We start from the raw sequence: 14,949 nt of genomic DNA on the forward strand, positions 1-14,949 counted from the left end.
TGTCGTGTTTTGGTTCAGCAAGGTTGTATCTGCTAATGGGAGAACTTTCTAACGCTAGGTGGCAGCAAACTTACCGGGTAGATTTCCATTGATTACGTAGTTCTGAACATGCGCATAATTCTGAGAACAATGGCTTTACCTGGTAAGTCTGCTGCCACCTATCGTCCCAGAAAGTCTCCTATTTGGCTTTACATGAAACTTAAGTTTTATTATGTCAAAAGGTTGTATGTCGCTTGAAATACCACAAGGTCAATGGACGCCAAGTTACAACGTTGTTGAATGGAATACTTTTGCAGGATACGATTTGCATGCAGAATAAGTTTTGTGCATTGTTGCACTTACATGCCGATGTATAGATTTTTAAGTGATCCAAATAATTTATAATTCAGCAATAACGGTGTGAGGAGCCGGTCCACTGCGTAGTAACAACCGAATTGTTGGCTGGTGACTTTTTATGGACTGAGCGGAGGGCAAGGTGCTTTCATAGCGGCCAGCCACCAACCAAGGTTGAAACCAGTGAAAAGAAGGTTTTCACCTGATTAAAGTGTTGACCTGATGTACAACTACGTTAGGCACATACTTGGTTCACGGAAGATAATGTTTTGTAGTGATTGGCTCAATATTGCCTCTTAATTGTAACAGCTACACTTGACTCAAACACACACTGGTGATCACCAAAAAGTCTACACTGGTCATTGACGCCATCTTCACAAAGTCTATACATGTAATCTTGCTGCAAGTACACTTCATGAATTCATGACTCTACATCTTCCTTTACAGATGCTGGACCATAATGTAAAGGTTGGGACCGTCTTACTACCAATGATCATAGAGCTCTTGGCGTACTGTCCGTCTCCGCAGAAAGCTCCTCAAGACATGCAGCTACATGATTACACACTGTGGTTCCTAGAACCGCACTGTAGGATATCGTGGCTCATGTCATTTCTGATTATACTGTACAAGGTAAGGTCAAAGGGCAAAGGTTATGGCTGTTGTCTGCAAGCACGTTATGATGATGTACAGGCAATGACAGTCATCTAGTAAACACCATGGTCAGTTAGTAACATAAATAATAACGAGTAGTTTTGTATAGCGCTTTATCTCTGGTAATCTCTGGGCATATCTGCTTAAGCAGCTCTATGAATATGTGATTTGAGGCATTGCATGGTGAGGTATCAATATATATTTGGTTTGCGGTAACACCAACATTTGCATCTCTTTGCTAGGTAGATTATGTTAGTTTGAGAACTTGTCATGCTTTATATTCTGCTACCTTGGAGTAGATTTTTGGAATTTGGGAGACTTCTCAGTTCTGAAAAGAACTTGCTGTTCCACTCTGATGAGAAAAATTAACTTTCACCCAAACTTTTAAGCAGATTATGTCCTTGTCTTGTATCATAGTATAACTTTGACCGATTGGTTATTTTTCTGAATTTGCTGTTCGACTTTGATACAAACAATCTTGCCAAAACTTTCACGTCAAACTATTAAGCTATAAATTGAATTGAATTGATTATGTCCTTTGTCTTGTATCGAAGTATAACTTTGACCAATTGGCCTTGGTTATTTTTCTGAAATTTCTATTCCACTCTGATAAAAACAGTTCTCTCGCCAAACTTTCACCCACACTTTTAGGCTATAAATTGAATTGAATTGATTATGTCCTTTGTGTTGTATCGTAGTATAACTTTGACCAACTGGAGTTGAAAGCGGAGGTGAAGTCCTTGGTGCGTGTTACCATTAACACCCTGGAGGCTCAGAGGCATCAATGTAAACCAAAACGTCCCGAGCCACCCACCCCAGAGGACATCTGGGGTGCTACTACCCCACTAGAGAAGAAGAAATCAGGTAAACAGGAAGGAGAATCTTCAGAATTTTTATCTGAATTATCTTTGTTTTTCTTCACATTAATTAAGTCGGACCCAAGATTGTTTAAACAAAAATTTTTACTTTCGTGCAAGGGTTGCAAAAAGTAAAGCTTTTGGAAGCTTTGAACTGTGGAAGCTTTGAATAATGTGGAAACATTATGCTACTATGTGGGATCACTGACTTGATGTCATAGACCATGACTATAGTAGGAAATAGCTGTGTTTAGTCTGACAGATAAAACAAGGAGGGTAGTGGTAGCACTCAAAGACCAACTAACTACATATGAAAAACGCATAAACTTTTGCAGCAACAACTACATGTACCTTATCAGATGCAATGAATGATGAAGTAGTTATTGCTGCGAAAGCTTATACGCAGTCTTTTAAAATGCTACCACTACCTTCCTTTTTTGTAGCCGATGACTGACATACATTACTCTAAGCATTCTCATACAGCATTCTCCAGAAGATGATCAGAGCACACAGATCGAAACATCAAGCATAAACCGGATCTTCTTGGAGCCACCACGACTCACAAAAGATTACATGGTGTCACCTCTTACTTAGTATACATTACTATCTATGCCCACAGAGTCCAGTCTGATCCAAGCTATGAATGAAATGGAAGACCAAGATAACAGTGAGGAGGTATCATCGATTCCTTCGGCCGGTCCGTCCTCTCCCCTCCTCCCTACGGCTCCAAGAGAGATCCCTGCTGGGCTTCATCAACAAGTGGAATGTGAGCCGGATATGCTGTTTGTACCGGAGGAAGAGGTGATACAAGTTTATTATTTATTTCTAGTTTCCTCCTATTTATCCAGACCATGCAAAGCTTCAAGCAATACTTATAATGGTTATTGATATTAACAATTCCATGCATGGGCGACATATTTTTATACATGTCTGGTAATGGGACCAAGGATGCCTCATATGTGAACTTAATCACTGTAGCTTGCAAGCCTCAGAAAACCTGTAAACAAGGATGCCAGATATGCTGTTTGTTCCTGAGGAAGATGTAATACATTATGGTTATTGATTTACATGCTTGGATAACATATTGCTATATATATCTCCTGACGATGACTAGAGCAAGCTAGTCGAGAAACGTTGAGATCAATTCAGAACTGACTCCACGGCAGTACAGTCAATTACGATCCTATAAGCTAAAGTAGTAGTCCAGTCTATTTTCTATACCATCCGCCCTGGTAATAGTTAAAAAGCAGGACAGTTCTTTTCAGAACTGAGAAGTCTCCTGAACCTCCGATTATCTACTCCGTGGCAGTAGAATAAAGCAAGACAGTTCTCTAAAAACAAACTCTGCCTGGCAAGTAGATACACACATGGTGTTACCGCAAACCAAATATATATTGATACCTCACCATGCAATGACTCAAAGCCTATATATATATATCTGGTAATGAGACCATGGATGCCTCATAAGTGAACTTAATTACTGAGCTCGCAAGCCTAATGGAACCTGTAAAAAAAGGCGATCGTTATTTAAACCAGAAACACTGGGGTTAACCCCTACGATAAGTGTCTTGGTTCTGTTACGCGCTCTACCAAGTCTAGTTCATTTGTTCCCATGGCTTGTTACCTAAGATTTGAAATAAAGTGTTTCATCCCCCCTAAAGATAATCTTATTACTGCCACATTCCCAGGTTCTTTTATAAACTCTGGTAAAATCCCTCATTGCACAATGTTGAATGGCTTCTTGCTGGCACCCCCCTCCCCCACCAAAGCTATTGCTAAAATAGGGAGACCACTATCATAGGGCCTGATGTTGCATGTTCAAATCCCGTTCTAGTAAATTTTTCTTTGTTCATCTATTTGGAGTTCAGTGAAGTCTGTAACGGCTTTTCTATCTGTGATCCAGGTGACTGCTCTTACCATCAAGAAGTCCAATCTAAGCTTCGTAGCGTCCACCATCGTGGAGGTTGAGGAAGAGAATGAGGAGAGTGTGGAAGACTTGGAGCCCCTGAACAAGGTGGAGGCAATCCCTGCTAAGGCCTTGATGGTCAATAAGGAGGAACCAGTGGTACATGTAGCTCAGGCTGTACCAAGGGTAAGGATAAATAATACTATATAAGATTCAAAAAGCACCTTAAGATGTGGAGACGAAAGTGTCTCTCAATAGGTCCCTGCTAAGGCCTTGATGGTCAATAAGGAGGAACCAGTGGTACATGTAGCTCAGGCTGTACCAAGGGTAAGGATAAATAATACTACATTAAGATTCAAAAAGCACCTTAAGATGTGGAGACGAAAGTGTCTCTCAATAGGTCTCTGCTAAGGCCTTGATGGTCAATAGGGAGGAACCAGTGGTAGCTCAGGCTGAATTCAACTGTGGAGTGTTGTGGCGAAGCAGATAAGAGCACCGAACTCAAGCTCTTATGATTCTGTTCAGCAGAATGTGGGTTCGGGAGTCGTGACACTTGTGTCCCTGAGCAAGACACTTAAACTATAATTGTTTCTCTCCACCCAGGGTAAAATGGGTACCTGTGAGGGCAGAGATGGTTCTTGTGATTGGTTTAGCTTAGTAGCGCATATTTGCAGCACATGCTGTATACTCCCCAGGGAGCTGAGATGGTTTAACACTTAGCACGCTACGAGGCTGTACACACAGTATCCCCTGGTGCTGAATTTCCTGTGTGGCGCTACTAAAATGCACATACATTTTTCCTCAAGACTTTAACTCTGTGAAGAAAGTGTTTTCGGCTAAATTGCAAAATAAGTTTTTAACTCTGTATTTTATTTCCCATCTTATGCAGTAAACATTATGATTTTTGGATAAAGAATAACCGAGATAGGCTTATTTCATTACCACTATTCTATCACCGGCCGCCAAGCCCGCATCACAGGCCGCCAAGCCCAGTTGCTGTCGATTTTCATCGGGGCCATCGTCCAATCCAGACACATCACTGCTGCCATCAGACCCAGTGTCACGTTCATGTACATCTTTATCGTTGACACGTACACAGTACACGCACACAGTACACGTACAGCATTCTCAACACATCAGAATCTCTCGAAAAAAGCTCTTCAAAGTCTGATTCTCCGGAGTCTCAGTCCTGAAAAATTTCCAGAAATGCTGCATGGACGTCCAGTGTGTCTGCCTTTTGTCTTAGCGTACAGCTTTTTGATCGGAAATTGTAAAAAAAATTTGGACAAAAGATCGTTTTTTTCAGATGAAATACATACATGTATAGCTAGATACATGCAGCTGGATGAAGGTCAGGGGTCAATATTTTCCCAGAATTCCTCATCTATTTACTCACAGTACTGCTGGTCGACTGGAGTCGCCGACAGCGCGCAGGGAATAAACAAGCTCGGCAACTGTAGTCGCCGATAGCGCGCAAAGGGTTAAGGAATGAATTTAATGGCCCAGTGACCAGGGGTGTTAGAGCTCTTTGAGAAGCCCTTCGAGTGTGAAAAGCGCAGTATAAAAACCGACTATTGTTATTATTTAAGAAGGACCCAATCTTGTATGGTTGACCAATGGTAATAATAGCCCTTTAATCAGCAATAGAGGCATTCTAGTAATAAATGACTTATGACAACTTTTTTGTACTCCCCTAGGTTGTGACTGAAGTAGCCAAGGTGGAACGCCAAGCCCTCGAGCCCACGCTCATGACGGCCAAAGTAGAGTCCTTCTTCTCCCCGTTCGAGAAGAGTAAACTCCAACCTCGCTTCCGCTCCAAGAAGCAACGTAAGATGGGCGTGGCCACCATCTCCTCCAACGCCCTGTCGCAACGAATCGACAACAAGCTGGGTGGAGGCAAACAGGGGGATCTCACCCTAGACTTATCAGCAACTGCAGGAGGCGTCAACTCCGGTATTCCCAAGGCTGGCATGACCAGAAAGAGCAAGGAGAAGGGGAAGAAGCGATCTCAGAAGTTGAAAGATCAGTCTAAGACGCCTGAGAAGAAGAGCAGTGTGTACTCGGCTGCTAGGCGATATCATGAGGATAAGAACTACATGGCTCTGACCAGGTAACAGTATGATCGATGGCATTCACTCCAACATTCTTAGGTAAGGTTTGCGGTAGCACCATGTGTGAATCTTTCTGGAGTCGTGTTGGTTCTGAAAAGAACAGACGGTTGACAACTCCCAAACGTTTCAGTATGCTCTGAGGTATGTCTTTAATAGGATCCTCCTGAAGACAATTAGAGCATACTTATCAAAACATTGAGTTGTCAACTACAGGTTCTTTTCAGAACAAATACTGCTCAATAGAGATTTACACATGGTGCTACCGCAAACCTCACCTAATTATACCCCCTCAATGCCGAGTTTCAAATCCTACTTCCACCATTCTTATAATACTTTGAGGACTTTGCTCATGAGTGGCAGGGTGTTGATGTAAAGTTTGGGAATAGTCCAAATTTGCTGTAAATTGAACGACCAGTGTCCATAATTACTCACTTTGAATACTTTTATGTTAGCACAAGATAAAGTAGGGTGTCTAGATTCAGAATTGGGTGTGCAAAGGCATGAGGCACACTGCCAATCCTAAGGTGAGCACCATTGGTTTATTTAGTTGTTTTCTCGAGGAGTTGGAAGTTTTCACTTTCGACTCCACATTTGTCACTCATTTCATCATTCCAGACATTTGTTATGACAGAAACTTTTAATTCAGGTAATACCAAGTCCAATTATTACATTTTTTTTCTTGCATAAATCATCCAAGAAAACCTAGACCAATGGACCTCTGCTGTTAATTAGTTGAGTGGGCGTGGCAAGTGGGCGTGGCGCACAGTGGAAACAAATCACATATACAAACAGAATATAAAGCTGTAATTAATTTGGGATGTGTTTTCTTCAGGTGTACTGACTGTGGTGTTCTACTTGAAGAATATGATGACGATACGGTGTCTCTAGCCATCGTGGTTCTATCTACGCTGGTACATAGAGACCCTGAGCTAGCCGCTCCTCTACTGCTGGAGATGCTACAAGTTGTGGCAAGGTACGTAGTCCAGACGCCGATTTCCCAAAGAGTTGAGACTAGTCTTATCTCGAGTTAGGAAGAGTTACTCGTCCTGACTAGTTACTCGTCCTAACTTAGGACTAGCTTTAAGTTTTTAATATCTCCTCTGCTTTTTTAAATTCACCCCAGTCCTTGAACTTCGCTCTTAAAGGGGCACAGCAATTTACCCCCGGTAAGGGGCACTGCTTTGGTGAGAATGTATTAATTTGTACTGGAACCTTGCAGAGGGCACCACAGCAAAAGCAGAGGGCACCACAGCAAAAGCACAGAGCACCACGACAACTGCTGTGGGAGCCATGGGTTATTTTCATTCTTTATTTGTTTTGTTTTACCTATTGGCTATTTATGGAACAAACATTCAGAACATCTTGTGTGGTTTAATTTTATCATTAATTGCAATTTCTTGCTCTATTCTAGGATTGCAAATGCAGCATTTTTCCCATGGCAAAGTGAAAGGTAAATTCAGTTCTGCTTTACTCACTTCTTTTCCAATCCTTCAGGTTTTATGTAAACCCTGTAGGTTATTTGTAAAAGTGTATAATGGCTTTAAAAAATCCTATTCTAGTAAAGTTATTTCTTTGTTCACTCAAAGTTGTTTGAATAAACACTAAAATATTTCACAAACAAAAATAAAAAGTTTATGTCTAATCTTTACAAAATCTGTATGTTTACATCCCTGTGCAATCAGTATTTATCAGTAATAACGTTTCTTATGTCTTATGTCTTATTTATCATGTCTAGCTTTGGAAGTCCTCCCGGCCATTGTTGCACCGTTGCTAAGCAGTTTCTACGCTGCACCTTGCATCAACTTGCCCCCAACGGCATCTTCCCTCAGCTCTTTCTCAGCAGAGTCGAAGGTAAGAGTAGTTTGTCTGTCTATAGACTGGTCCTCTGTCTATATCCACTGATAATGAGCAAATTAACGCCTGCTTTCTTAAGATGACGCTCCATCCCAAAGAACCTTATTGTCCATCTTTGTTTCAAATTTGTTTCCAGATGGTGAGTTTTGGAAGACCATGGTCGTGGCTCTTACTGATTTCAGTGAGCTGACACCTACTGATGCCATCAGCTTCTTGCTTGAGGTATGATACCCTAACACATACATACCCTATTTCAACCTAGTTCCTCCTATCAGAATTGTTGAGCGTGAAACCAGACTTTCTGCTTCTTCGCACCCATACTTTCTTGATTTGCTGAGATGTAGAACAATGAGCCATTCCAACAGCTTTATTCCACATACCGGTACTGCATCTCTTTGGAACTCCTTGCCTGGTGCACGTTTCCCTCCATCCTACATGCTAGACCTTTTTAGAGGAATATCAATTCCTACCTTCAGCTCCCCTGAGTTCTTTTCACATTAATTTTTTCTTCTTCTTGTAGCCCTATACCAAGAGTGGCTTTGAGCCTTGTTTGGGGTGAGCTTGCATACTAAAACAACACCCCTTCCCCACCATCACTCTACCCAAAAACACATTTGATATCAACTTTGGAGTCTTGCATGTATCGAAAACAAGAACAAAACTTAAACAAAGACTTTTTTTTTCTACAAAATCAACTCTCCTAATTTCCTTTATACAAAATTCTTGAAAGTAAAATTAAATTTATAAATAGATTTTAAATTGTTGTTAATTTGTTGAAGTTGACATTGAAACAAAATTAATGTTTTTTTTTAATTAAAACTGAATTGTCACCCCGCAGCTGTTATAACAAAGATATTGCGTTCCTATAACAGGGTCTGAATGAGAAGAAGACACTGCCCTCGCTGCGCATCCTCATCGTCTTGATGAACCTAGCCGAGTACATGGAGAACCTGCCACTAGAGGGCAGTAGTGCATGGTCTAACCTTGTCCCTCTCTTCGAGGTTTTCTTCAGAAAGATAGCTTTGGCCCTGCCTGAAAATGTGAGTCATTTCTGCAGTTCAAACAAATTCCTTTTTAAATAATGAGCAACCACCAACAGGAATTAATAACCCTGAAAGGGTTTAAATTTTTAGATGAAGATGTCTTTGGTAAGCTTTTTTGTCGAGAGCAAGCCTCCAACTTATAAGGAAATGCAAGAGAACAAGTCTTCATAAAGTATTGCTATTATTGATGCAGAAATGAGAAATTGGTGGTATTAAAAGCTTGGGAACAAGGCAGTCACAGGCTAAATGGCTTTTGACTGGGACTCCGAACAAAGATATTGACAAAACAGGGAGACTGCTAACATAGAGCTAGATAGCTCAGTTGGTATAGTGCTGGCACGTTTATTCGGATGCCGATGGTTCTAATCCTGCTCTTGTAATATTTTCTTTCTTCAATCCCAAATCAAATTGATTTAACCATTTCTCCAACAGTGTGACACCAACGATCTGTGCCGCATCATGCTGGTTCTCTTGAAGAGTCCTGCCACTAAGTTACTCAACACCTTACTGGATCCTATGAGTAAACTCATGAGCTTCGTCATCCAGAAAGCTCGCTTCAAACTCAAGCTTCTCATTGAGCTCTGCTCCTTGTGCAACCGAATATTTATGAAGGTATATGTCATCGTGGTTCTTTTCTTAATACGTAGGTCACTAAAGGGCCAGTCACACTGCAGCGATAATGATAACAGTAACAATCACCACGCAAAGAGAACGCACTCTATTGGTTGTTTAACCTAGCGCGTGTTCTATATTCAATTCAACCAATAGAATGCGTTGTCTTCGCGTGACGATTGTATCATTTTGTTATCGCTGCAGTGTGAATGGCCCTTTACAATCATTGGGTTGTTTTCGAAGCTTTGGATTCCTGCCTTTTTTTTCACAACTTTCCCCCCATTTGGGACTTTCCTTTCACATCTACAACTGAACATTTATTATTATGAGAAGTTGGAAATTTTGATTCAAGAAATTCTTTGTTGAGGGTTAATCAGATTAAGGAACTTAGACTAGAAAAACTTTCTTGAGTAACTCTTTTTTTCCTGATGGGTATCGGGCATTAGTGATGTCTTTCCTCACCTTCCACCTCAGGGACCCCCGGTTTGCATTCCGCTGGGGGCACTACATGGATTGTATTTCTAATCCCTACCTGATTGTGTGGGCTTTCCCTCGAATCTTTATCTTGGGTTTTCTTCCAACATCTAAAACTGAATTGTCCTTCTTCGTCTTCTCTCCATGGTGCTCTTGGCTTGTAAATTAGGTTCAATTTTTGGAGAGTCCTTTGTTACACAACCGGAATAAATGAAAAGAAATGAAAATAATGGCTGTGCATTTTGCTTGAGTACAATTTCCTTTCTCTATATTCTAGGAGCGTGAGAGACAGTCATTCTCCCGTTGCATCGTTATGGAGCTGGTCAACGCACTCAAGTTCAAGTCCTCACTTCCAGACATCAATCTGATCCAGCTGGTGCAGTTCATCTGTCTGGATGCGGGAGGCAAGATGAGCGACTTTGGGAACCTCGTCGGAGACGGCGACATCTCGGATGCTTGCATCGCTGAGTTTTCGTCCTGTGGTCTGGCCGTGGATTGTATGAAAACCTACCTGACTGATGCCATAGAGTACGTTGGGGATTTACATACACTCACTAAAGTCAAGGTAAGTGGTTTTAATTTCAAAATTCTTTTTGGAAATTATTGTCATACAACAGTTTTGTCATACAACTCTTCTCAAGATATAGACAAATCACGGGGCGCAACGGGCGCACAGGTATTGAGCACCGCGCGCCACTGCTGCGGTGTCTTCAATGCCTAGATTGTGCACAAAAAGACACCGCAGTTGGTAATTTTTCAATAGAGGGCGCTACCAATTTTGTTTCGTCAGATTGGTCTATAACGTATACAAAATATTACTTAGTGATTTGGTTGTCTTTGTGTAAAGCAGAGTTCTTGTTTTTTTGCGCCGGTAGTGTCATCCTTGACAGACGTGGTGCATTAGAAGTGATCACTATTGTTATTTTGTTTATTTTTTTTGAGACACAGTCTTGAGACACAGTCTTGTAGCTATATAGGGTGCACTGGTTTCCTGTTGTGTTTTTTCTTCAAAATGTGTTGCTTGTTATTCCATTGAAAAGTTGCAGATTTTTAGCTTCTGTTGTTTTACACATCAATGTCAATTCCGTTTTTGACTATTTTTGATTTTATTGACTAATATTTAAGTACCCCTCTTGAAGTTTTGTCCATAACAATTGCCAGTCGGTTGACTAACCATTCGGTTAAAGTTTGTTTAATTTATTTTCTTATTTTCTGGGTTTTTTTTTGAGTCTCCCTTTAGGGCTTTCTCATGTTATTCTTTTTTCAATATAATTATTCTCATTAGTATTAACAGCTTTTGGTAAAGTGCCTTTTCCAGGGTTTACAAAGCTCTACAAATGATTGCGTCTTTGGTTTGATACACTTTTTTACATTCAAGTGGACCAATGTTATTTTCTAACATCACAATAACTTTCTCCTTGATAGGACAAGATGAAAGGTGGCTCTCAGAATCTGAATGAGGATACTCTAGGGAGTCAGTTGAAGGCCGGAGTAGCGCAGATCATTGCCTTGGAGTTTACTCGTAACAATCAACGTGAAGGTGGGAAGTCTGTCGTCAATCGCTACCTACCGTGGCTCTACCATCCACCATCAGCTGTCCAACAGGGGTGAGACTAGATACCACTAATCAGAATCAGTTTGTTTAGTTTTAACCTTTTGAAGGTTAGAGGAGAAAGGGTCATTCTTTTGTGCCTAGGTTCTACAGAACCCTGGTGCCTAGGTCCTATGGCTCACTGGTACATACACTGTAGGCTACGGAACTTTGGTACCTAGGGCCTAAGGAACATTGGTGCCTAGGTCCTATGGCTCGCTGGTACATAGAGCCTCATGAACACTGGTGCCTAGGGCCTCATGAACAGTGGTGCCTAGGGCCTACGGAACATTTGTGCTCTAAGGGCCTTCTAACACTGGTGCCTAGGGCCCGCAGAGCACTTTTACCCAGGGCCACTGGAAGACTGGTTCCTTTGGACCTATGGAACAGTTAATCCAGCCTTGATGATGTGTGCTCTGTAAAATTTGCCAGTTTTGAAGCATTACAGTGCCTTGACTTGGATGACTCTTGCATGTCTTGAGTGTATTATATATTTTTATTTTTAAATAGAGAAACCATAATAATTATAAGCTTTTTACCGAAAACTAGAATTCTTTCATTTTGATGTGAGGTAAATACCATGTTCAAGAAAAGAATACTGGTGATTAATTCAACAGAGAGACATTTGCTACATATTAATAAATTGCCAATGCTCTTTGTCCTGAGATGTACTATTTACTGGGTTTTTCTTTCTTTTTCTTTCTTTTTACCTTCCAGGCCTAAGGAGTTTATTGACTGCATTGCCCATGTGCGTCTGTTGTCATGGTTACTGCTCGGCTCCCTGACTCACGCTGCTGTCTGTCCTATAAACTCTTCTCTGACTGGTATTATTTGTCATCCCATTCCTCTGGAGGCTGGTAACCACATCGCTGATCATGTGCAGGTTGGTACCCACTATACAATAAACCATTGGAAACGGTCGTAACTGTAAATTTAGCCGCCAAGTGAGACTGGTCTCCTGCCATTATCCGCATGAATTTCAGTGGAAAAACTTGCAGTGATGTAAGCTTGTAATTTCTCTGTTATGATTGGTCTGCTCAGAAGTGGCATAGGTTGGCAGCTACACCATCAGCAGTTAACTGCAGTTTCGATTGTCTGCTGCTGCGTGTGCATAATGTTTGTACATGTACATGTATGTAATAATGAAATAAATTTCTGGGGTTTTCCTCCCACTTCTAAAACTGAAACCCCTTGTCTTCTCTCCATTGGGTTCTTGGCTAGTACAGTGAATTAAGTTCACTTTTTTGAGAGTCCTTGGCTTCACAACCAGATCAAATGAAATGAACCTTATACACCTTTCTTTAGGTTATCCTTGCTGGTTTTGCTGAGCAATCCAAAGCGTCGGTTCTGCACATGTCATCTTTGTTCCATGCCTTCATTCTATGCCAGGTAAGTGCACACGATGCTTGATTCCACCAAATCTGTATCCGGTTATGATTTCTTTGTGCAAATGTTTCCGTCCTTGTTTTTGAAAATTTCTATAAAGCTCATCAAAATCCTTTATCAATATCTAAAGAAAATGTAAGTGCAAAAGCACAGTACCCATTTTAAACTTCTGTTAAATATTCCATAGACCCATGCTGTAAACCTTTCTGAGTCTTGGGAAAAGAAATCGGCACAGACAAAACAGTTCTAGTATGAACTTCACATTCAGTAAGACTCAAATTCAGACTCAAATTAAACAAGGATGGTTTTTTTTATCCTTACCGATCCTGTATAAAACCTTTAATAGTCATTGTAATGTAACATGGGCCCTTTTCAAAACCACGGCTTCGGCTCCAGATTTGGCTCAGGCTAGCTTGGCCCCACGGTTGTTTTGACAATACTGCGCGTGCTTTGCGTACGCGCTCAGGGCTTCAGTCGCGAGGACGGAGTCAGAAGCCGAATCACAAGCTGAAGACTTGGTTTCGAAAAGGGCCATAGAACCCTAGTATGTTGTTTAATTTTCCTGAAGCAAACAGCTGACTTGTTGGTCCAAGACATTAATAGGACCATCTAAAGCCAGGTTCATACTAGACAAAGTTCTTGATAAAAACCGGTTCATACTTACTGTGAATGCAAATACGAAGCGAACTTTAACTTCACATCGCTGTTTTCGCAGCAAATGTTTCGCAGGAGTTGAACACAGCTTGTGTTGTAAAAATTCGCTTCGAATTCGCATTCGCAGGAAGTATGAACTGGGCTATATCTCGAACTTTGAACGAAACGTTTTACACCAACCATTTTCATTTCTCAGCTATGGACAATGTACTGCGAGCAGATGGCATCTATAAGCGCACCACAGAGTGACCAGCATACTGCAGCCATGATGAGCGTTATGGATTTCTGGTGTCGGGTCACACCCGGTGTACTACAACTACTCTCTCATTCTAAAGTGGTCAGTATCACTAATCACAAAAAGTACTAGAGAAATACCGCTGTTTTCATAAAACACCCGCAACACAGTGAAGGTGGCCAGCCTTCTAGTTAAAAAGGACATACATTCCATTAACACACTACACCCATCCATATGACGACATTCAAAATTAAAAATGATCTCCTGCACTTTAAAGACCTACTCGAACAACAATGACAACAAGTGATCTTTGTTTATTTAACAAAATTTCAATCAGGAAGAAATTGAGTTCACAAACTATTACTTTCTTAAAATAGTTAAGACACTATCAACAACTGCAGTGCTTCTCATCACACTATGGTTAGTAACTTTTGGAGTAGTTACTTATTTATGACCCAACATTTGAATGATGCGTTACCATGGTTTTTTCCCTAGCTTGCTGATATGGTGAATCTTCACTTCTTGAGTCTAATGGAAGCACTTCAGGAATGTAACTCATCCGTCCTGACCAAGGTATAATCAACTAATAATCGTTATCAAAGTGTTTTTGTTTGTATTTTTAGAATCATGGCCAGTTTAAGTTTTCCCAGTCTGGGATTAAACAGATTTTGACTATCTAGTTTTACTTTTCCCAGTATGGGATTAAAAAGATTTTGTGTATCTGTCAATCTATCTATCCAGGGCGATAGGGTAGGTGCAGTGGTACCTTTTCCGCCTTCCACCTCTGTGACCCTGGTTCGAATCCCTCTGTGGGCACTAAGCAGATTGGTGTTTCACTGGGTTTTCCCCTATTATAATAGTTTTGTCAAATCTAAGCGACAAATAAATTGATGTTGCAAAATTAATGTGGGATTTGTTTTCCTTATTTCTTTCGTGCAGCTATTTCCAATGTGGACTTCAATTCTGTTCAGTTACCCATCCAAGGTGAGGCAGTTTAAATGTAGCACCTTGTAAACCCTTGTAAGGTGCTAAATAGCTGGGTCTCAGAATTCATCACTGCAATAGCCTGTCTTTCTGAAAGTTTGTATATTCTCAGCGCCTTGAGTACCTTGTTTGGTAGATATGTGCGCTATATAAGACTTCGATATTATTATTATTATTATTATGAAATGCATGATTTTCTTTCCTTTTCTTGATCAAGCGCTGACTGTTGGAATCCAAAATAGAAACAAAAAACTTTAA

General features: G+C 40.8%; 1 protein-coding gene across 1 annotated transcript in view; it reads left to right on the plus strand.

The window, feature by feature from the left end:
* LOC117307325 (protein unc-79 homolog) overlaps positions 1-14,949 on the plus strand; it is a 55,470-nt gene that overhangs the window by 39,263 nt on the left and 1,258 nt on the right. Inside the window, exons 34-51 of the mRNA XM_033792049.1 lie at positions 781-963; positions 1,683-1,848; positions 2,461-2,642; positions 3,745-3,933; positions 5,445-5,857; positions 6,691-6,831; positions 7,270-7,308; positions 7,594-7,709; positions 7,849-7,934; positions 8,585-8,752; positions 9,188-9,367; positions 10,119-10,406; positions 11,267-11,448; positions 12,150-12,315; positions 12,738-12,821; positions 13,669-13,809; positions 14,203-14,280; positions 14,647-14,691. Of these exons, the coding sequence (XP_033647940.1) occupies positions 781-963; positions 1,683-1,848; positions 2,461-2,642; positions 3,745-3,933; positions 5,445-5,857; positions 6,691-6,831; positions 7,270-7,308; positions 7,594-7,709; positions 7,849-7,934; positions 8,585-8,752; positions 9,188-9,367; positions 10,119-10,406; positions 11,267-11,448; positions 12,150-12,315; positions 12,738-12,821; positions 13,669-13,809; positions 14,203-14,280; positions 14,647-14,691 (2,847 nt within the window). The remainder of the gene's footprint in view (positions 1-780; positions 964-1,682; positions 1,849-2,460; positions 2,643-3,744; positions 3,934-5,444; positions 5,858-6,690; positions 6,832-7,269; positions 7,309-7,593; positions 7,710-7,848; positions 7,935-8,584; positions 8,753-9,187; positions 9,368-10,118; positions 10,407-11,266; positions 11,449-12,149; positions 12,316-12,737; positions 12,822-13,668; positions 13,810-14,202; positions 14,281-14,646; positions 14,692-14,949) is intronic.

Source organism: Asterias rubens, chromosome 1 (assembly GCF_902459465.1).
Source record: "Asterias rubens chromosome 1, eAstRub1.3, whole genome shotgun sequence".
Lineage (NCBI taxonomy): Eukaryota > Metazoa > Echinodermata > Asteroidea > Forcipulatida > Asteriidae > Asterias > Asterias rubens.